Raw genomic sequence first — 23230 nt, forward strand, 5'->3', positions numbered from 1 at the left:
ATCATTTTATGTGTGGGGTACAGAGATGAGGTATTCATAAAAAAATCATGTTAAACACTATTATTGCACACAAAGTGAGTCCATGCAACTTATTATGTGACTTGTTAATTTCTGCAGTCAAATGACCAAATCACCCTCTTGTTGCATCATGGGTGGAATCGTATTAATATTTTTCCTAATTTCCTAATGAATTAAATATACTTATTTTTGAAGCACAGAAAATCCAGTGTTTCTATGTCAAACACTTTTGATATATTTCAGTCTTCTGTGATGTACTGTATATAAAGTGTAATATTGGGATGCAAACTCAAAATTGAATACATTGCAACTCTATATCTGACATGGTACATGCCCATAACCATATGTGTGAGGTGTATAGTTTTGTTTCAAAGTAGATTTGTTTAAGACTACCAAGAAACATTCTGTGTCCCTGATTTAGCCCACTGCAGTAAAAGGTTAAGCACATTTGTACTCCTGAACTTATTTAAGCTTGCCATAACAAAGGGGTTGAAAACTTTATTGACTCAAGACATTTCAGCTTTTCATTTTTAATTAATTTGTAAACATTTCTAAAAACACAATTCCACTTTGACATTATGGGGTATTGTTTGTAGGCTAGTGACACAAAATCTCAATTAATTCCGTTTTAGAATAAAGCTGTAACGTAACAAATTAGAAAAAGTGAAGGGGTGTGAATACTTTCCGAATGCACTGTCCTGGGAGTTTGTCTGGGTGTGTCTCTCTCTCTTATGGTCTACACTGAGAGAGGGGGATGAATAAACATGAGACAAGCCGGTGTGTGTTTGTGTGTTTGTGTGTGTGTGTGTGTAACACCAAAGCGCTATGCCTTGGCAGAGAGGAAGGCATCAAAAGGCTGTAGATTACATTTCATGAGTACCAGTACGGGTTCAATTACCTCCCTTACAGACCTGGCCAACTAACTCCTGTGTTGGACTGTCTGGGTTTAAGGGTATTAGCGAGAACTGGAGTAACGCACGCAGTAATGACCAAGCACTTGATCTGTCGGCGGTCAGTCGCAATCCATACTGTAATGCTGCTTTACCAAGCGAACGGGAGCCACATTCTATCCCTCCCTCGGATCCCATTCTATTTTGTACATACATTGTCTGAATATGAAATGTAATTGCCTGATTAGTCTTTCAGTTTTCTTAAGCCTCCTCTTTATCCCTCTTCTTTGCGCCCCAAAGGGGGACAACAAAGTCTCCACAGGTTCTTTCACAAGGCAGCCGAACAGCATCCCAGTGTGAGCCTCGTGGTCGGAATAACTTAGTTGGCATGGGCACACTAATATGGATCTCAACAGAGCCATAGAAATGAATGCTAAGAACGGGAAGCTATTTCCTCTACCCAGCTTTCACTTCAATACCAAAGTGCCGCTGAAGGGCAACTGGGGGGGGGGGGGGGGGTGTGAAGCTAAGCAGTGAGTCAGCCTAGCCCACTCCAGTCATGCAATAGGCAAACATGGAGGGGGGGGGGGGGATTGTGCAACAGGCAAGGCTTCCAACCCTAGCACTTCCCTGTAACGCAATGACTCAACAGAAAACGCTGCTTTTCAGACATGTTTAGTTCTCATCATTCATGCTTCATTATTGCAGGATAATGGCAAGTTTTTGCAATGGTGTACTAAACTGCTGAGTCATGAACCACCTCCAGTTGGGGAAATTGTGAACAAAGAGGCTGCTGTCTAAACTAGCACACAGACTCATGGCAACCATCTTCATTTTTGAGCTATTCAATTATGCAAAGAATGTGCAACAGGTTTCTTACTGTGCTTCTTTGAGGGTATAAAATGCAATGGTGTAAAGTACTTAAGTAAATATACTTTAAAGTACTACTTAGGTCGTTTTTTGGGGTATTTATATTTTGGACAACTTTTACTTCACTACATTCCTAAAGAAAATAATGTACTTTTAACTCCATACATTTTCCTGACAGCCAAAAGTACAAGTTGCATGTTGAATGCTTATCAAGAGAACATCCCTGGTCATCCCTACTACCTCTTAAATGGCAGACTCACGAAACACAAATGCTTTGTTTCTAAATTATGTCTGAGTGTTGGAGCTCGCCCCTGGCTATCTGTAAAAAAAAAAAAAGATTTAAAAAAACGTGTATATAAGGAATGTGAAATTTCAGCAATTCAATGTACTTTTGATACTTAATTATGTGTACAACCAAATACTTTTAGACTTCTATCAAGTAGTATTTTACTGGGTGACTTTCACTTTGACTTGAGTTATTTTCCATTAAAGTATCTTTACTTTTACTCAAGTATGACAACTGGGTACTTTTTCCACCACTGATAAATGCAGCAAAATGCTATCCTAACTGGCTAGACACCAGTGTTGCGTTGTAGCATGCAGGAGAACCAGTGACAAGAGAGGCAGCATGTTAAAGAGCAAGCAGTAAAATACTTTCCAAGCTGAACATCTGTGACGTCCCGACCCAGAGCACAGACACACGTGTTTAGCACATGCATGCGTCTGTGTGTGCGTCTGTGTGTGTGAGGGTGTGAGTGTGTGCGTGTGCAGACAAAACCAGGTGTGACATACGGTCTTACCGATTCAGTGCAAAGGCATAGTGGAACTTGACATGGGGATTGGCCACAGGGTCGAATGTAGGAAGCTTCTCCAAGGTTTCCACCAGCTTCACTATAGATTCATAATCCTACATTACATACAAACATAGAAAAACAGATTGTTGGACTCAGCCATCTTGGTTGCTATCGTTAACATCAAACCTAAAATGTCTATGTTCGTGTTCCCTTACAAAGTCACTTCACTGCACTTGGGAAGGACACTGTTGGCTTATTCAAGTAGTTCAAAAATTAAAATGTCCTCTCTTCCACCATTTCTTGTCCAGTATATATTTATCCAAAACGTGTTCAATAATTCACTTTCTCATTGTAGCTCTGGTCGTTTGTATCATTTATTAATGTGGCTGGTGGCTGCTAAGGCTGGCGGGATGGGATCCTGTAGGGTGAATGGCATCGCAATGCAAAGAGAACGGACTTGAGTGCAGTAGCCTTACGATTAGCCACAGAAAGATGACAAAAGGCTTAGCCTGCAGCATTCCACAGGCAGGTAGTCCTTCTGAAATGCCTAGTAGCCAAGGGAGGCCCTAACACATTTATGCTGACTGCTGAGGCATTGCAGTCTGCCTAAAGTGACTGTGCCAACAGCATTCGACAAGCGTAAAAGAGGGTAACATGTACCTGGATGTCCCTGTAGGACAGAAGCAGGTTGATGACAATGTCAGCTGAAAGGCACTCTACGTTGTCCAATCGTTGTTGAATACGGCTGAGTTCTGAGGCCAGCTCCGACCCCGTGAACAACTCCCGCGCTTTCCGGAGCTCGTTGAGAATGGTTTCTCTGAAGTATTGGCTACAAAGGGGAAACAGAGAGACTCATAAATATGTTATTTCACACTAGAAATCAACATGAAATCAAAATGTTCTGCAAAGAACCCATTGCTATGTGTTGGTATGATTTTCTGGGGAAATAGGTTTTGGGAAAAGAGCCCCTTCAATGTCTTCTTCACTGCACTGTTGAAGCAGCACATTTCAGGAGACAAAACATTCATCCAAAGAGCAAATTCTCTCAGCTCTCTAAAGCATGACTCATTATTCCTGGAAGAGAGGCAGTGATGCTGAACATTGGCAGAGAGAAAACCCTAAAAGATTAGGACATAACTAAGTAAAGCTAACATTGAAACTGAGATTGCTATGCAGGCCAATATGTTGCAAAGCTATTTAAAAAAAAAAAAAAACGAGTGAGTTGGACAATACAATGTCTTCTGAGGAATACTCAAGAAGTGCAATATCCGACGAAAAGGGCTATCGCACTTCACCAGCTAGCCACCCATATTGCATGATCAACCACAGAAAATGACACAAGACAACACAAAAACCAGTACACGCTAGGTCAATGTAATTACACCTCTGCTGGCAATAACAGCTCTGTAATAATCACCTTGTCATGCATGTTCACAACTAATTCCCAACTATAGTACCACGCCTACCTCCCTAGTGAGATGACACCTGTTTCACTACAGCTTGGTGGGAGAAGAAACAAGTGACTTCGACAAATCAAGTCAGGCTGAATGTGGACCTCTGGGCTGGTCTTAGGCCCAGTGTCTAACTGACCAAACTCTCAAGCCACTATCTACCCCAAACCTATACTATTTGCCAGGTGTTGGACCTATGGGCTAGCTGGCCCAGCACCTAACCCAAAACACTTCTCTGCTACTCACCAGGAGTTGGCTTGTGGCACCTTGAGCAGCTGGACGAAGCGGTCCAGCAGGGGCATGCAGATGGGCCCCAGCAGCATCTCGAAGCTGGGCTGCATCAACTCCGTCAGGCCCTTCATCAGGCTGCTCTCGCAGCAGTACACCTTGTTGTGGGGCGTCACCATGTATGGGATGAAGCTGTAGTTGGCTGAGCATGTCTGGGGAGAAAAAGCAGAAACAACATTATGGGTTGTGGTGCATGTAGAGTTGGTTTGATGTGTTAGTGTCAGACATGGGTCAAATAGCTAAATATCACAAATACTTGGATTAGTTTGCTCGGTAAAGTCTACCCCAATATGAAGACCGGAGAAATTGAGAACAGCAACAGAGCATCCACCTTACATGCCCTATTGACTGCATGCGCAGGTCCAGAATTATTGGCAACATTGATAAAAGATGAGCAACAAAATACCACATAATAAATAATACAACTAGTGAGCTATATTATAAACAAAAAAAGAGGAAATTATATTATTTCATACTAATACAATAACTCCGATAAAGTAACAAGGCATATTTATTTTCCTCCCATTGAGAGGATAACGGCACTGAGTACATTCGTAAAATGTTTTATGAAATTGGAGAACACATTTGGAGAGATCTTAGACCGCTACTCCATAAAGAATATTTCCAATCCAAGTACCAATGCCATTTAGCAAACTCCAGGCGTTTACATTTGTAGGATGATATGAAAATAGAGCTCTTTGGCCCGTACACCCGTAGTGGGTTTGGCATCGAAAGAAGAATTCAGAAGCATAAAAGAACCCCATACCTATTGTAAAATATGGCTGTGCATCATTGATGTTATGGGGCTATTTGGCTTCCACTGGTCCTGGGGCCCTTGTTAAGGTCAATGGCATCATCATCTTTACCCAGTACCAGGACATTTTAGCCTGCTTGCCTCTGCCAGGAGGCTGAAAGTTGGCTGCAAGTGGATCTTCCAGACAATAACCCCAACCACACATCAACATCCACAAAGAAATTGTTTATTTGACACAAAATCTACATTTTGACTTAAAACTTGTGGTTTGAATTGAAGAGGGCAGTCCATAAGTACAGATGAAGGATATCAAGGATCTGGAAAGATTATGTATGAAGGAATGATCTAAATTCCCTCCCAATGCGTTCTCCATCTCATAAAACATTTGAGAAAATGTCTCAGTGCCGTTATCCTCGCAAGTGAAGGTATTGAAAGGTATTGAAAACAGGGGTGCCAATAATTGTTTTATTTTTGAGAAAATACATTTTTACTTGTTAATCAAAATCGCTTTCTCTGAGAAATTGTATTGGTATTAAAACACGTAGCATACAATATAGCTCAGTACTTTTGCTAATCTTTATCAAGGGTGCCAATAATTCTGGACCTGACTGTACAATGGAAGGACAGTGGTATGGGCCTTTTTTTGTATGCTAGTAATTTACCACCCTGATCTGCAGGGACAATGGTGATGTTGTACCCATGGAGAATTGGACATAATGAGTCTGTCTGAAGAGCCGGTGGCCTGGGGGACAGATCCACATCAGTAATTACAGTGACATTAGGATCTGACTGACTGAACTGCTCACACTGCCCTCAGGGCAGAGCTGCCCTTAAAACTCCCATTCATGTTGCTCATGGAAATCCAATTCAAACCAGGTCTGTCTTACTACTCTTGTCCAGCTGTATTTGCATGTGGTGTAGAGAGTACCAATAAATCTATCATTGATGTCTGTCATTGTAGTCTGTTATTCACGGTATACTCAACACTCAGCACTAGAAAAGCTTACGTAGATGGATCCTGACCAAATTATACTAGAACATGTAGGCTACAGAAAAAAAAAAAAAAAAGGGATTTTGCTGATCCACATCTGTTGTGCTGCCCAGATGCATCCTGAGTCTGCACAGTCAGTGGATATTTGAATCTCTCTGTATCACTTTGATCTTCAAGAACACACCCGGGATGCTTTGCTACTCACGCTTGTAACAAAAGGAAGTGAACAGAGGGTTAAGTTCTGCCTGTAGAAATTGGAACGATCCACGGTAAAACGGCTTCCTCTTCTCCAATCATATGTTTTTTTTTTATGACATCACTAGTCATGCCATAACTTTCCAAAATAATCTGTGGCGGCTTGTCACGGCTAGGTGCATCCACAGATTACGACACCCTTTCTGTACTATATTGAGCCACACACTCAGTGTGAGTCATGGCCCGGCGGATCACATGACGACAACACATCATAATAAATGTTTTAGTCGCCAGGGGCCGTCCTTCGCTCCGGCAACCTCAGCAGCACCTGTCTTTGAGTCTCATTAGATTCTTGTTTGTGACTGTATTAGGTAATAGTAGGTGGCACGCAGGTCCACAAAACAACAATCTTAAGGAGCAGAGGAGGGACTGAAAACTGGGGGTGTGTCCCAAAATCGCACCCTATTTTCTACATAGTGCACTACATATGGGCTCTGGACAAAAAGTTGTGCACTATATAGGGAATACATACCGTGCCATTTGGGACTTAGCCGGGGTGTTAGCACGTTATGGTAATTAAGGAGTTAAATATCAGTCAGGCAGTACAGGATTAACCTATTCATAAAGGGGGAGGGGTAGACGGGAATAAGTAGTGTGTGTGAGTAATGACTTAACATTAATCGTTAGCCCTAATACCTGTATGACCGCCCGGCTGGCTGCAGCCATAAAACAATCCAGGAATTTGTTCTGATTAGTGGTGTACCATGTGATATAAGCCCTTGGTCAGAGTGCCACTAATGTGTCATATCCTTCTGGGGCGTGGTGTGTTTGTTCACTCAGAGCAGAGAGAAGGGGCGTGGTGTGTAGATACAACTAGAGAAAGACAGTCAGTCACGGATGGCGGCAGTGGACTCTCACTGTAATGCAGGCTATGTCGCAACACACCGATCAGCCATCAACCTGCTTCCTGGAGCACCAAGCCACCTTATTCCACTCCGTAAAGTCAATTACGCCAGCTAAGCTTGAGGAGGGCAACCCTGTCGCTCCCATTAGCCCTATAGGCAGCACCAGCCCGGCAGGCGGCTCATAGCTGCTGAGGAGGCCCCCTGTCCATGCCCTTTCCTCAACCTCACAGCTTTTTCCCCCCTCATGCCACAGTACATCAATGTTACCATATCGTAGTATTCTATATAAGAAAGCCAGCCAGCCAGACAGACACAGACAAAGAGACAGTGTGGTGCCTCCTTGTCTGACCTGGCTATCACTAGGCAGAAGGAGTGGCAGACACTGTTACAGACGGTAGGAAGGCAGGAAATCGGAAATGAGAGTCAACTCATTCTCTCGTTTTCTCTCTGCTTTCCAAAGCACCCCAGTCACCCTGGTGATAAGGCTTGCCTGTCAACCAAGTACAGCTATTCTGGAAAGCTCTCAGAGTAAGGGGAAATGCTTTAGTTTACTGTACACACAGCAGAATGCACAAAGCCAAACTAGAGGGATAGTGAACTGGGTAATGAAAAGTGTTTGATGGTAGCAGCGACGGCTGCGTTGCTGAATGTTGGCATGAGTAAAAATCAGTTTATTGCGTTTACCTTCACACAGGAAATGTGAAAGAAGGAAGAGACAAGAGAGGTGTGCCATTAACAACTTTGAAATAGAGACACAGTGTTTAGTTTGTGCACTTACAGTGTTCTTCTGGCAAACGATCTCCTGCAAGAGAAAAAGAGAAACGTCAATACTGCACTGTGGATAGATAATCACAAAACATTACATTGGTCACAGTTCACTAGAGCGATCCTTAAGTCAAGCTATAAATGGACTCCTGCACTTGCAAACAAAACCAGTGGAAACGCAGATACATCAGCACTAACATTTCATTTTGCGGTGCCGTATTGTGTAGGCTAAGGGCCAGCAAACCCCCATGGAGATATTAAACATGGCAAAAGGGCACTTTAAAAAGAGGTTGAGCCTTAGCACTTGTACACAATGGAGTCGCTTTATTCTAAACAATCTATAACGGTTAACACAGCAGCCATTGCTACTCTTAACCCTCAATAAGGGAGCTGGTACAGTTTGAAGACTGTACCAGCTATGTTAACACCACCACAGAAATGCTTTTTTTTTTTTTTTACTGCAGGGTGTAGGTGGGATAAGATGGAGGATATAGTTTATCAAGATTACAGGCATAATATCTATGTTCGGGTACACTTTGTAAAATATGACTTATTCTTTGAGGAATTTACGACAATTTCAAAAGATTGCAATGCTTTTTTTTAAATGTCAATGACAGTGGCAGAGCAGAGCAGGTCACAGGAGTGTGTGGGGTATCTTGGTTTCTGCACATATACGCACAAGAAACCATCATCTCCCCTCCCCCTCATTCTCTCACTTGCATACCTTTGTTGTTGTTGGTGGCGGTCATTGATAGGGGATTCCCGTGTGACTGCAAGGCCCTCTCACTTTTCAAACCAATTTAGGCTAATGTTAACTCGACTGTGCATTCATCGCCTGACAGACTCAGGGCCAAAAGGTTAAAGGTCCATTGCAGCCATTAAAAAAAAAAAGATCAATATCAAATCATCTCTGGGTAACTACTATGCACCTTACTGTGATTGTTTTCAATTCAAATGGTCAAAAGTAACAAATTGCTTCTTTGCAAAGAGCAATTTTTTAAGCAAGCATTTTGCTATGACTGTGTGCGAGGTGTCTGAGTGGGGAGGGGAAAAACGGAAAACTTGTTTTTATTGGCAGAGAGGTTTTAGCAAAAATTAACAGCTTTTACACTTAAAGGGCATTATCATAATTTTCACAATTTCACAGTATTATTCCAACCTTGTGTGGAAATGTATCCACTGAACAAAAATTATAAACGCAACATACAACAATTTCAAAAGATTTTACTGAGTTACAGTTCATATTAGGAAATCAGTCAATTGAAATCAATACATTAGGCCCTAATCTATGGATTTCACAAGACTGGGAATACAGTTGGTCACAGATGGTCACAGATACCTTTACGAAAAGGTAGGGGCGTGGATAAAAAAAGAACAGTCCGTATCTGGTGTGGTCACCATTTGCCTCATGCAGCGCAACACATCTCCTTCGCATAGAGTTGATAATGCTGTTGATTGTGGCCTGTGGAATGTTGTCCCACTCCTCTTCAATGTTTGTGCGAAGTTGTTGGATATTGGCGGTAACTGGAACATGCTGTCGTGCATGTCGTTCCAGAGCATCCCAAACATGCTCCATGGGTCTGGTGGGTATGTGGGCCATGGAAGAACTGGTACATTTTCAGCTTCCAGGAATTGTGTACATATCCTTGCGACATGGGGCCGTGCATTATCATGCTGAAACATGTGTCGATGGCTCCAGATGAACGGCAAGTCAATGGGCCTCAGGATCTCGATGTACTGCCAAATTCTCTAAAACGATGTTGGAGGCGGCTTACGGTAGAGAAATTAACATTAAATTCTCTCGCAACTGCTCTGGTGGACGTTTCTGCAGTCAGCATGCCAATTGCACACTCCCTCAACACATGATAAATCTGTGCCATTGTGTTGTGTGACAACTGCACATTTTGGAGTGTTTTTTTAGTGTCCCCAGCACAAAGTGCACTTGTGTAATGATCATGCTGTTTAGTCAGCATCTTAATATGCCACACCTGTCAAATGGATGGATTATCTTGGAGAAATACTCACCAACAGGGATGTAAATCAATTTGTGCACAAAATTTGAGAGAAATATGCTTTTTGTGCGTATGGAACATTTCTGGGATCTTTTATGTCAGCTCAAGAAACATGGGACCAACACTTTACATGTTGCATTTATATTTTTGTTCAGTATAGATATAACACAGGAAAATCACATTTTTGACTACACTGGGCCTTTAAATGCCAGGATATGAGTCCGTCTGTCATAAACACATTTCAATGTCGACAACATTCTCTTTTACAAGACTAAAGGGTGAAACAGAGGTAAAGAGGTGCAATGCTAAACCAAATTCTGTGTGTTGATTTTTTTTTCTTCAGTCAAATGCTATTTTTACATAGCCCTAATATCTTATGAAACACACCATATCCTGCCTAGGTGTTAATGCATCTCCCACCAACAAATCACGGATGTGTTTATCTGTCACAACAACACAACAGCAATGACAGCTATTACATGTTCCCTGCACACTCATATTTTAAATATAGACTGTGACCTTGTGCACTTAAAGGCTTAAAAAGTACACAGAGAAGAAAAAAGAAAATGAGTGCAAAATGTGCAGTTTACCTGTAGGGACTGTAGTGAGTCGGAGTTGGTGTCACAGTACAGGATGATATTGTTGGCCATGCTGAAGCTCTCCCTCACACCTAGGTGGTAGAACAGGGAGGGCTGGCGGAAAGCGTCCGTCATCTCCACTACAGCTATGTCTGGGAGGGACAGAGTAGGCCTGTTAGTAGTCTTAAAGGCCCAATGTTGTAGTTTTTTTTTTATCTCCATATCAAATCATTTCTGGGGTAACAATTAAGTACCTTACTGTGATTGTTTTCAATTAAATGGTCAAACAAAAATGGCTTCTTAGCAAAGAGCAATTTCTCAAGCAAGATTTTTGCTAGGACTGTCTAGGAGTGGTCTGAGTGGGGAGGGGGAAACTGAAAACTAGCTATTATTGGCAGAGAGGTTTGGAACTCTTTCTCATTGGTGTATTAACTAATTTACCACCTGGTGATGTCACCAGGCAGGCCAAAAAATCCATCCCACCAAAGCAGGCTGAAATTTCAGGCGGTCTTTCCAAACAGCTCTTACACTAAAAAGGGATTATCATAATTTTCACAATTTCACAGTATAATTCCAACCTCATAGTTTGAAAATATATATAAAAACAGAGGAAAATCACATTTGACTGCACTGGGCCTTTAACACTGAACAACTGCCTGTAGTATAACATATTTTAAGCCTACAACATCTTGTACTAGTTTCATCACATTTACCACAGTTTGTTTAGATTTCATATGAAATCAGATTGATGGGACAATAATGGCCTGTACAATTGTTTTGGACTGAAGTAGAATATTTAATTTGCCCAAATGGTCTTTTTTAGACCAGACTGTGAGACATCACTAAATCTTCCAAAATAAAAGGCCAAAATAACATTGTCTGGTAGGAGGCCTGGGGTGGGGTTCTTCCAGAAGCCCCTCTGGTAGCTCCCACTGACTGATAACTGCACAAACAAAACTGCGCTAGAACTGTGATGCAGTGTTTTGTAATGACAGAGCTCTCCAGAGTGATAACATTTAACAGACCCACCCCACCTTTTCATGTGCTTCCAAGTTTCCCCTTCCATGTCAACATACACATTACATATAGCTTAGTATAGAGCTTTCCTTCCCTTCCAATGGAGCGCCCTTTCACTGTAATACCTGGGTTCCAGTCCACTACAAACCCAATGCTATTCTCACTCATTGAGAACCAAACATCCACACAGACAGCCAACACCACAGGGATAATCAAAGCAAACAAGCAATCTATTTTGTACATTCTAGTGTGTGTGTGCTGCTGTGTTGTTATGCAAATACAAGGTCCCAGTGGAGACAGCCTGGCTTGTTTTAGCAAAATGTTCATTTTCATAGGGCCAGTCCCCCCAGGCAAGAGCGCAGTTCCTCCCACTCAGCAAGGACATGTAAATGCCACCAGGAAGTTGTTTCTTCTTACTGGGTCTTAAAGGCTCTGTTCAGGTCACACATGTTCATTACAACCCGAGAAGAAGTGATGTACAGTGGGGAGAACAAGTATTTGACACACTGCCGATTTTGCAGGTTTTCCCACTTACAAAGCATGTCTGTAATTTTTATCATAGGTACACTTCAACTGTGAGAGACGGAAAATCACATTGTATGATTTTTAAGTAATTAATTTGCATTTTATTGCATGACATAAGTATTTCATCACCTACCAACCAGTAAGAATTCCGTCTCTCACAGACCTGTTAGTTTTTCTTTAAGAAGCCCTCCTGTTCTCCACTCATTACCTGTATTAACTGCATGACAACGACCCGAAACACACAGCCAGGGCAACTAAGGAGTGGCTGGTGTAAAGCACTGCATCGCAGTGCTAGCGGTGCCACTACATATCCGGGTTTCGATCCCGGGCTGTGTCTCAGCAGGCCGCGACCGGGAGACCCATGAGGCGGCCTACAATTTGCCCAGCATCGTCCGGGTTAGGGGAGGGTTTGGCCGGCCGGGATGTCCCTGTCCCATCGTGTTCTAGCGACTCCTGTCGCGGGCCCGGGCGCATGCACACTCACATGGTCGCCAGTTGTACGGTGTTTCCTCCAACACATTAGTGTGGCTGGCTTCCGGGTTAAGCGAGCACTGTGTCAAGAAGCAGTGCGGCTTGGCAGGGTCGTGTTTCGGAGGATGCATGGCTCTCGATCTTTGCCTCTCCCGAGTCCGTCCGGGAGTTGCAGCGATAGGACAAGACTGTAACTACCAATTAGATATCACGAAAATGGGGTAAAAAAATTAATAATATATATAAACAATGATATGTGCCTTCACAGAGGTTGACCTTTCAAGTGAGCACTTAAATCCCCTTAATTAGCCATCACTGAGACAACAGTTCCCTCTAAACTGCGTGCGTGCATGAGCGGGCACGCAGTGGCCCAGAGACTGCCACGCAGCTCCCCCAGGACTGCAGCACAGGCACAGAAGAAAAATCAGAGCCCACGGAGAGAAGCATGAGATTTTCCCTGTTAGTTAACACTATCAAGGTTTCCCTTTACTGTGGCAATTGTGATCAAATCAACGCAATATTAGGCACTTTCAGTGCAACATACCAAAACAAAACGAACTATGCAAGACATTTTGTTGTAGGCAGAAAGCATCTGAGTAGGATTCTACTGTGCACGACTCAGCCTGCACTCTACACAGACCGTGCGGCATAGCCAATCAGAGCTGCAGTAGGCCTAAATGCAAATAGACCATTGCCAAATATGGATCTGTGCCATTTACTTGAATTGGAGTGCTGTGATCATGAGTAGACAAGCTTGTTTTGAGATCAAAGCAAGAGCTGCATGTGCATATTTTGCTCATATCCTTTGCTAGTTAGTGAGTTACGAGCCCAGTTATAGATCATTTGAAGTCAGCAATAGGGGAGTGATTGCTTCCTACAAGAGCACAAAATGTGTGCATTTCCTGACATCTTTCAAAAGCTAGTCAGGTGAAGAGCTTTTTATTTTGTCTTAAAGGGGCAGTGTGTAGGCAGAGGGTAGCTTAATTGGTCTGATTCTCTGCAATAATGTTAAGTGGACAAGTGGATTAACAGGTTCATGTCGAGCCCTGCATGTTTTTTTTTTCAAAAGTCTCATGGAATGTAGGCCTACACTGAACACCACACATTATCTGCTACTGTAGGCTGAATGATATAACAGCTATTTCCATGTTCAAATGTTATGGGATGCATTTTCTCCATTGTTGTTGATGGTAGGCCACTCTGGTAGGCCCTACATTATGATCAAATAGCCACAGTAGCCAACTTGGCCACTGTTAAAACTGCAACTTAAAGTCGGTACAGCCTCAGTGTTCACAGTAAACGTAAAATTAAAGGGATCATTGCTTGAGACTGAGTCCCTGTTACAGACATACGCAATAGGAAATAAAACGATAATTGTTATGTTGAAGACAATACAGATCATGCAAAAGATCAGAGACTGCTGATGTACAGTGAGTATGAATACTGGATGAGGTCAAATGCCAGCATCTCCTCATTCCAGATAGTACAGGTTTGCTGTTGAATAATATATTACGGGACTCATTTATCCGCTAGCAGAGGAGCCCCCATCAATATTACATTTGAGAGATGTGTTAATGTGAAAAGACCAGAGAACTGCTGTCACGTCCTGACCTTAGTTCCTTTGTTAGGTCTCTATTTTGGTTTGGTCAGGGCGTGAGTTGGGGTGGGCATTCTATGTTTTGTGTTCTATGTTTTCTATTTCTATGTGTTTGGCCTGGTATGGTTCCCAATCAGAGGCAGCTGGCAATCGTTGTCTCTGATTGAGAACCATACTTAGGCAGCCTGTTTTCCCACTATGGGTTGTGGGTAGTTATTTTCTGTTTAGTGTGTGTTGCACCTGACGGAGCTGTTGCGGTTGTGCCTTTTGTTACTTTGTCATCTAGTGTTCAGTTATATTTAATAAAATCATGAACACGTGCCACGCTGCACCTTGGTCCTCACCTTTTTACACCAACGACGGCCGTTACAACTGCAAATGTTTGATACCAGTAGTGGAGGCATCCATCTGTGTAGAAGTTAGAACGTCACAGACACTTCTATGAGGAAACGGGTGGGGTACATACCGCGCTATCCTTGGAAGCCTCTGCCTTGTATAGGATTAGGTATGAGCCAGGGGAAAATATTAGCTTACATAGGGCAGGGCTTATATGAATGATGCTTTAGGGGGAAAATGTAGACATTTGGAAAATGTGGTAGACGCAGAGAATGAGAGTCTTGTGCTAGAGAGTAAGAGGAGACATGAGTGGCCTCTTTGACTTAAGAGCTCCTCAGCTCTCAGCTGACAACACTGAGGTGTCTGGCGAGGCATGATGCAGTACTGTACACTTGACTGCTTTATGCACATTTGTACTGGCACTTTGTTTTAAAAGTATGGTTTAAAGAGTGCTGGGATATGAGAGACTTGATAGAAAATATTGATTTTGAGTTTAGGGAATAGATGCAGCATCAATGGGTTATAAGTGTTAGTGGTGATACACTAGCCAATTATCAACAGCCAACTCTCGAAAAATGAATAGCTGGTGACAAACAACTCTGCACACAAAAGTGATGTAGGCCATGTACGCAAGTCCTTGTTTTTCTGTTGTATTTGAATCCTCAAAACAAGGTTGGAAGTAGAACACCTGAGTCTCTCAACTGTGACACACGAGCGGTCATAATCTGCCACCCCCTTTGTTGGCACTGCCCATTTCGCAGTGCCAACAAAGGGGGTGGCACATCTCCCCCACTGCTGATCTTTTCCAAAGAACAGAACAGTGAACAACAAAACAGAAGGAGGAAATGGGGCTCTGGGAATAGCGGAGGAACATTGTGTGAGTTCTTGGTGCCCTTGCTTTTTACTGAGTACTATTCTCTGACGTCTATCCATTTACTGACAGGGAAAAAAAAATGTTTCATTTCCCTTCTCAGAACAACGCACAGACACAACAATGGGTGAGGACAGACTGCAGCTCTTATTCATACTCTGTGTCCTCAACTATTCCTTGAACTTGACAGCCACCGCTGCAGTCGTGACTCCCAGTAATACGGCGTTGAATATATCTAAGACCGATGCTCTTCTTTTCACTAAGCACATTTACTGATACTTATTCTGACGAACAACACTAAATCATTCAGAGAACCCCCCCCCCCAAAATAAAATCTCCAATAAATCACAACAAACATTGCTGCTGCTTTGTCAATTACGTAGACCCATTTTAAACCCCTTGCCTGTTGTTCGGAAACACACAGAGAGTGTGGTCAGTCACCGCTGGCTTGACTAGGCTGTGCCTATACAACTCTCCTTTAACCCAAAATGAGGTGGGGAAAAACCTAAACAAGATAGAAGTAGGCTAATATACGTTCTGATTGCTTTCGAAACCAGTTTATACCTCCTACTGATGGAATCGCTATTTTACCTCTGTAGGAGTGTTACTGGTCAATCAGAAAAAGGGCAGAGGGATTCGATTCCCTCTTTTACTCCATGCCAAAGAGTGTGCCCACCTAGCAGGTGTCTGGGAGACAAAGAATCATGTACTATAAATCCATGGACTTATGCAAACACTTGCATGAATACTTAAGTCTTGAATTCTCATGATATGCTCACGTTCACAGAGCTTTCATTAAAAATTAAAAATATAAAAAACAGGCCAGACAATGTGTTTAATTTCCTCTTCAAAGCCTCAGAAAAACACATACAGTTCAAGCCGGAGGTTTACATTCACTTTAGCCAAATACATTTAAACAGTTCCTGACATTTAATCCTAGTAAAAATGCCCTGTTTTTAGGTCAGTTAGGATCACCACTTTATTTTAGAATGTGAAATTAATAGTTGTCACGATCGTCGTTGGAATGAGGCGAGGACCAAAGCGCAGCGTGGTAAGTGTTCATCATATATTTATTAAACCGAGAACACTGAACAAAATAACAAAGGAGAAACGAAACAGTTCTGAAAGGTGACATACACATAACAGAAAGTAACTACCCACAAAACCCATGTGGGCAAGAGCTACCTAAGTATGGTTCTCAATCAGAGACAACGACAGACAGCTGTCCCTGATTGAGAACCATAGAACGTCCACCCCTAGTCACACCTTGGCCTAACCAAAATAGAGAATAAAAAGCCTCTCTATGGCCAGGGCGTGACAATAGTAGAGAGAACGATTTATTTCAGCTTTTATTTCTTTCATCAAATTCCCAGTGGGTCAGAAATGTACATACACTTTATTAGTTTTGGTAGCATTGCCTTTAAAATTGTTGCGGGTAGCCTTCCACAAGATTCCCACAATAAGTTGCGTGAATTTTGGCTCATTCCTCCTGACAGAGCTGGTGTAACTGAGTTGGCTTTGTAGGCCTCCTTGCTCGCACATACTTTTTCAGTTCTGCCCACAAATTTTCTATAGGATTGAGGTCAGGGTTTTGTGATGGCCACTCCAATATCTTGACTTTGTTGTCCTTAAGCCATTTTGCCACAACTTTGGGAGTAAACTTGGGGTCAATGTCCATTTGGAAGACCATTTGGGACCAAGCTTGAACTTCCTGACTGATGTCTTGAGATGTTGCTTCAATATATCCACATAAATTTCCTACCTCATGATGCCATCTATTTTGTGAAGTGGACCAGTCCCTCCTGCAGCAAAGCACACCCACAACATGATGCTGCCACCCCCGTGCTTCACAGTTGGGATGGTTTTCTTCGGCTTGCAAGCCTCCCCGTTTTCCTCCAAACAAAACAATGGTCATTATGGCCAAACAGTTCTATTTTTGTTTCATCAGAACAGAGGATATTTCTACAAAAAGTACGATATTTGTCCCCACGTGCAGTTGCAAACTGTAGTCTGGCTTTTTAATGGCGGTTTTGGAGCAGTGGTTCCTTCCTTGCTTTTACTTTTGTACCTGTTTCCTCCAGCATCTTCACAAGGTCCTTTCCTGTTGTTCTGGGATTGATTTGCACTTTTCACACCAAAGTACATGTAATGGTTTTCTTTAGGTGAAGGAGAGTCGGACCAAAATGCAGCGTTGTGATGATTCATGTTTGTTTAATAAAGGAAAAACTATACATGAATAAACTACAAAATAATGAAATGTGAAAACCTAAACAGTCCTATCTGGTGCAAACACAGAGACAGGAACAATCACCCACAAAACCCAACACCAAACAGGCTACCTAAATATGGTTCCCAATCAGAGACAATGACTAACACCTGCCTCTGATTGAGAACCATATCAGGCCAAACATAGAAATAGACAAACCCGACACACAACATAGAATGCCCACCCAGCTCACGTCCTGACCAACACTAAAACAAGGAAAACACACACGAACGATGGTCAGAACATGACAGTACCCCCCCTCCAGGGTGCGGACTCCGAACGCACAACCTAAACCTATAGGGGAGGGTGTGGGTGGGCATCTGTCCGCGGTGGCGGCTCTGGCGCTGGACGTGGACCCCATTCCATAATTGTCTTAGTCCACCTCCTTAGCGTCCCTAGATAGGCGACCCTCGCCGCCGACCTTGGCCTAGTAGTCCTCACCAAGGGCCCCACTGGACTGAGGGGCAGCTCGGGACTGAGGTAGCTCGGGACTGAGGGGTAGCTCGGGACTGAGGGGAAGCTCGGGACTGAGAGGAAGCTCGGGACTGAGAGGAAGCTCAGCACTGAGAGGAAGCTCAGCACTGAGATGAAGCTCAGCACTGAGAGGAAGCTCAGGCAGGTAGTTGGCTCTGGCAGATCCTGGCTGGCTGGCAGTTCTGGCAGATCCTGGCTGACTGGCAGTTCTGGCAGATCCTGGCTGACTGGCGGATCCTGGCTGAATGGCGGATCCTGGCTGACTGGCGGATCTGGAAGATCCTGGCTGAATGGCGGATCCTGGCTGAATAGCGGATCCTGGCTGACTGGCGGATCTGGAAGATCCTGGCTGACTGGCAGTTCTGGCTGCTCCATGCAGACTGGCAGCTCTGGCTGATCCATGCTGACTGGCTGCTCCATGCTGACTGGCTGCTCCATGCTGACTGGCGACTCTGGCTGCTCCATGCTGACTGGCGGCTCTGGCTGCTCCATGCTGACTGGCGGCTCTGGCTGCTCCATGCTGACTGGCGGCTCTGGCTGCTCCATGCTGACTGGCGGCTCTGGCGGCTCCTTGCAGACTGGCAGCTCTGGCGGCTCCTTGCAGACTGGCAGCTCTGGCGACTCCTTGCAGACTGGCTGCTCCATGCTGACTGGCTGCTCCATGCTGACTGGCGACTCTGGCTGCTCCATGCTGACTGGCGACTCTGGCTGCTCCATGCTGACTGGCGGCTCTGGCTGCTCCATGCTGACTGGCGGCTCTGGCTGCTCCATGCTGACTGGCGGCTCTGGCTGCTCCATGCTGACTGGCGGCTCTGGCGGCTCCATGCTGACTGGCGGCTCTGGCGGCTCCTTGCAGACTGGCAGCTCTGGCGGCTCCTTGCAGACTGGCAGCTCTGGCGACTCCTTGCAGACTGGCAGCTCCTTGCAGACTGGCAGCTCCTTGCAGACTGGCAGCTCCTTGCAGACTGGCAGCGCTGGACAAGCGGCAGACTCCGGCAGCGCTGTAGAGGCGGAAGGCTCTGGCAGCGCTAAACAGGCGGGAGACTCCGGCAGCGCTGGAGAGGAGGAAGCCTCCGACTGCGCTGAACAGGCGGGAGACTCCGGCAACGCTGGAGAGGCGAGGCGCACTGTAGGCCTGATGCGTGGTGCTGGCACTGGTGGTACTGGGCCGAGAACACGCACAGGAAGCCTGATGCGGGGAGCTGCCACCGGAGGGCTGATGCGTGGAGGTGGTACTGGATAGACCGGACCGTGCAGGCGCACTGGAGCTCTTGAGCACCGAGCCTGCCCAACCTTACCTGGTTGAATGCTCCCGGTCGCCCTGCCAGTGCGGCGAGGTGGAATAGCCCGCACTGGGCTATGCAGGCGAACCGGAGACACCGAGCGCAAGGCTGGTGCCATGTAAGCCGGCCCAAGGAGACGCACTGGGGACCAGATGCGTAGAGCCGGCTTCATGGCACTTGGCTCGATGCTCACTCTAGCCCGGCCGATACGCGGAGCTGGAATGTACCGCACCGGGCTATGCACCCGCACTGGAGACACCGTGCGCACCACAGCATAACACGGTGCCTGCCCGGTCTCTCTAGCCCCCCGTTAAGCACAGGAAGTTGGCGTAGGTCTCCTACCTGGCGTCGCCATACTCCCTGTGAGCCCCCCCAATACATTTTTGGGGCTGACTCTCGGGCTTCCATCCGCGTCGCCGTGCTGCCTCCTCATACCAGCGCCTCTCCCCTTTCGCCGCCTCCAGTTCTTCTTAGGGCGGCAATATTCTCCAGGCTGTGCCCAGGGTCCTTTACCGTCCAATTCGTCCTCCCATGTCCATTCCTCCTCGCGCTGCTCCTGCTGCCGCTTCTCCTGCCGCACCTTGGGACGGCGACACTCCCCTGGCTTTGCCCAGGGTCCTCTCCCATCGAGGATTTCCTCCCAAGTCCAGAAGTTTTTATCGCGCTGCTCCTGCTGCTGCCCGTTACCACGCCGCTTGGTCCTGTTGTGGTGGGTGATTCTGTAACGGTTTTCTTTATGTGAAGGAGAGTCGGACCAAAATGCAGCGTTGTGATGATTCATGTTTGTTTAATACAGGAAAAACTATACATGAATAAACTACAAAATAATGAAATGTGAAAACCTAAACAGTCCTATCTGGTGCAAACACAGAGACAGGAACAATCACCCACAAAACCCAACACCAAACAGGCTACCTAAATATGGTTCCCAATCAAATCAAATCAAATCAAATTGTATTTGTCACATACACATGGTTAGCAGATGTTAATGCGAGTGTAGCGAAATGCTTGTGCTTCTAGTTCCGACAATGCAGTAATAACCAACAAGTAATCTAACTAACAATTCCAAAACTACTGTCTTGTACACAGTGTAAGGGGATAAAGAATATGTACATAAGGATATATGAATGAGTGATGGTACAGAGCAGCATAGGCAAGATACAGTAGATGGTATCGAGTACAGTATATACATATGAGATGAGTATGTAAACAAAGTGGCATAGTTAAAGTGGCTAGTGATACATGTATTACATAAGGATACAGTCGATGATATAGAGTACAGTATATACGTATGCATATGAGATGAATAATGTAGGGTAAGTAACATTATATAAGGTAGCATTGTTTAAAGTGGCTAGTGATATATATCAGAGACAATGACTAACACCTGCCTCTGATTGAGAACCATATCAGGCCAAACATAGAAATAGACAAACCAGACACACAACATAGAATGCCCACCCAGCTCACGTCCTGACCAACACTAAAACAAGGAAAACACACACAAACAATGGTCAGAACGTGACAGTACGTTCATCTCTAGGAGACAACACGTCTCCTTCCTGAGCGGTATGACGTCTGCGTGGTCCCATGGTGTTTATACTTGTGTACTATTGTTTGTACAGATGAACGTGGTACCTTCAAGTGTTTGGAAATTGCTCCCAAGGATGAACCAGACTTGTGGATGTCTACAATTTTTTTCCTGAGGTCTTGGCTGATTCCTTTTGATTTTAGCCTATCAGGAGCTTCTAAAGCCATGACATAATTTTCTGGAATTTTCCAAACTGTTTAAAGGCAGAGTCAACTTAGTGTACGTAAACTTCTGACCCACTGGAATTGTGATACAGTGAATTATAAGTCAAATAATCTGTCTGTAAACAATTGTAGGAAAAATGACTTGTGTCATCCACAAAGTAGATGTCCTAACCGACTTGCCAAAACTAAAAACGAGTTTCAATGACTCCAACCTAAGTGTATGTAAACTTCTGACTTCAACTGCATATACTCTCAGTGACCAGTTTATTAGGTACACCACCCCGTTCACGAAAATGTTTATCTCCTACAGACAGTCACGTGGCTGTGGCTTGCTACATAAAGCAGGCAGATAGGCATTGAGGTATTGAGGCATTCAGTTACTGTTTGATTGAACGCTAGAATGGGCAAAACGAGTGACCTAAGTGACTTTGAGCGTGGTATGATCGACGGTGCCAGGGGTGCCGGTTCCTGTATCTCAGAAACGCCCGGCCTCCTGGGCTTTTTCACGCACAACAGTCTTTAGGATTTACCGAGAATGGTGCGACAAACAAAAAATATCCAGTCAGCAGCAGTCCTGTGGGCGAAAACAGCTCGTAGATGAGAGAGGTCAAAGGAGAATGGCAAGAATCATGCAAGCGAACAGGCGGGCCACAAACAAACGGCACAATACAACAGTGGTGTGCAGAATGGCATCTCGGAACGCACAACTCGTCGGTCCTTGTCGACCACACTGGTTTCTACTTCTATCAGCTAAAAACAAGAAGAAGCGGCTTTTAGTGGACACGTGATCGCCAACACTGGACAATTGAGGAGTGGAAAAACATTGCCTGGTCCAAAGAATCCCGGTTCCGGTACGTCATGCTGGTGGCATGAGTCCAAGGCCCCATCGTTCCTGGTGTCAATGGTACAGGCTGGTGGCGGTAGTTTAATGATGTTTGGAATGTTTTCCTGGCACACGTTAGCTCCCTTGATACCAATTGAGCAATGTTTCTCGTCCCCAAAGAATTCAGGCTGTTCTAGAGGCAAAGGGCGGTCTGACCTGGTACTAAATGGGTGTACCTAATAAATGCCAGCGAGACATACACAAGATGAGAACACTTGAGAATGTAATTATTTCAGATTGTAGTAAGAAAATTCTCAGGCCTTTGTTGAGAATTTCAGCAGTTGGCGTCGCGCCATTGTGGATGGACGATTGAATGCCTGAAGCTTAATCATTCATTTCTCAGCATATTCTGCTCAGTGATAATCCATCTATCCATTATCAAACTATGACGGTGTTGAGTGTAGACATCATTGTCTAGCCATCCATGATGTGTACTTTCCCCTTATCACTCAGGAGGAAAGAGGGGAGTGTACTAGCGCGCCAGTGTCATGGATTTCCCTGGAGCTCAGCCGCACTGAGGAGGACGCAGGACGGAACAACCCCAAAGTGGAAGAATGACGGTCCCTAGTCTCCACTGGAAGTGAATGTTTCCCAAGACTGCAGTTTTCTTTTCCCCAAAGATGCAATAGGACCTTGTGTCTGATAATGACCGTACTCGAAGGGGCCAGTGGTGACTTAAGCGCAGAGAAATGTGAACGTCCGCTGCCAAAATTCCAAAAACAGCAGTTCTTGGAGACCTCTATCTGCAGAGTGTGCTCCGTTCACATTCCATTATGTTTCCCTGCAGTCAAATTGAAGCGGAATTGAAGAGGGAACTACCAGTGCATCATGATGTCCTACAATCAGTCAAGAAAAATCTATGGGACTAATAATCAATTCACACAAGCATCCAGTGTTGCTAGCTGCTTCCAGGAAGCAATTTAAGCACTCAGACGTGTATTGTTATTTTCAGATCAGGTTTGTTGGCCCATGAAACCAAACCGGTAAATCTATTTAAAACAGTTTTATAATTTTTGGGTTACCAGATGCACGTTTTCAATCACCAGTTGCACGGAGGAAAATCACAATCTGCATCCATTGTAATATTTTAAACCGTCCATAATGCACTCAGGGATGGCCCCGACCGAGAGAGAAAAAGAGGGGAAAAAAATAAAAATCATACCTTCCATAAATAATTCAGGCCGGCCCCCATTGAAAAAGGTCCGTAGTAGGGTGCATCATTATCGGACATGTATATCTGT

At 44.5% G+C, this 23230-nt stretch overlaps 1 protein-coding gene across 1 annotated transcript in view; it reads right to left on the reverse strand.

Moving 5' to 3' along the window:
• Positions 1-23230, reverse strand: part of LOC139407072 (mitogen-activated protein kinase kinase kinase 5-like) — a 63215-nt gene that overhangs the window by 32856 nt on the left and 7129 nt on the right. The window contains exons 2-6 of the mRNA XM_071150410.1: positions 10524-10663; positions 7935-7958; positions 4270-4463; positions 3233-3401; positions 2579-2685 (exon numbers count right to left, since the gene is read on the reverse strand). Of these exons, the coding sequence (XP_071006511.1) occupies positions 2579-2685; positions 3233-3401; positions 4270-4463; positions 7935-7958; positions 10524-10663 (634 nt within the window). The remainder of the gene's footprint in view (positions 1-2578; positions 2686-3232; positions 3402-4269; positions 4464-7934; positions 7959-10523; positions 10664-23230) is intronic.

This window comes from Oncorhynchus clarkii, chromosome 4 (genome assembly GCF_045791955.1).
Source record: "Oncorhynchus clarkii lewisi isolate Uvic-CL-2024 chromosome 4, UVic_Ocla_1.0, whole genome shotgun sequence".
Lineage (NCBI taxonomy): Eukaryota > Metazoa > Chordata > Actinopteri > Salmoniformes > Salmonidae > Oncorhynchus > Oncorhynchus clarkii.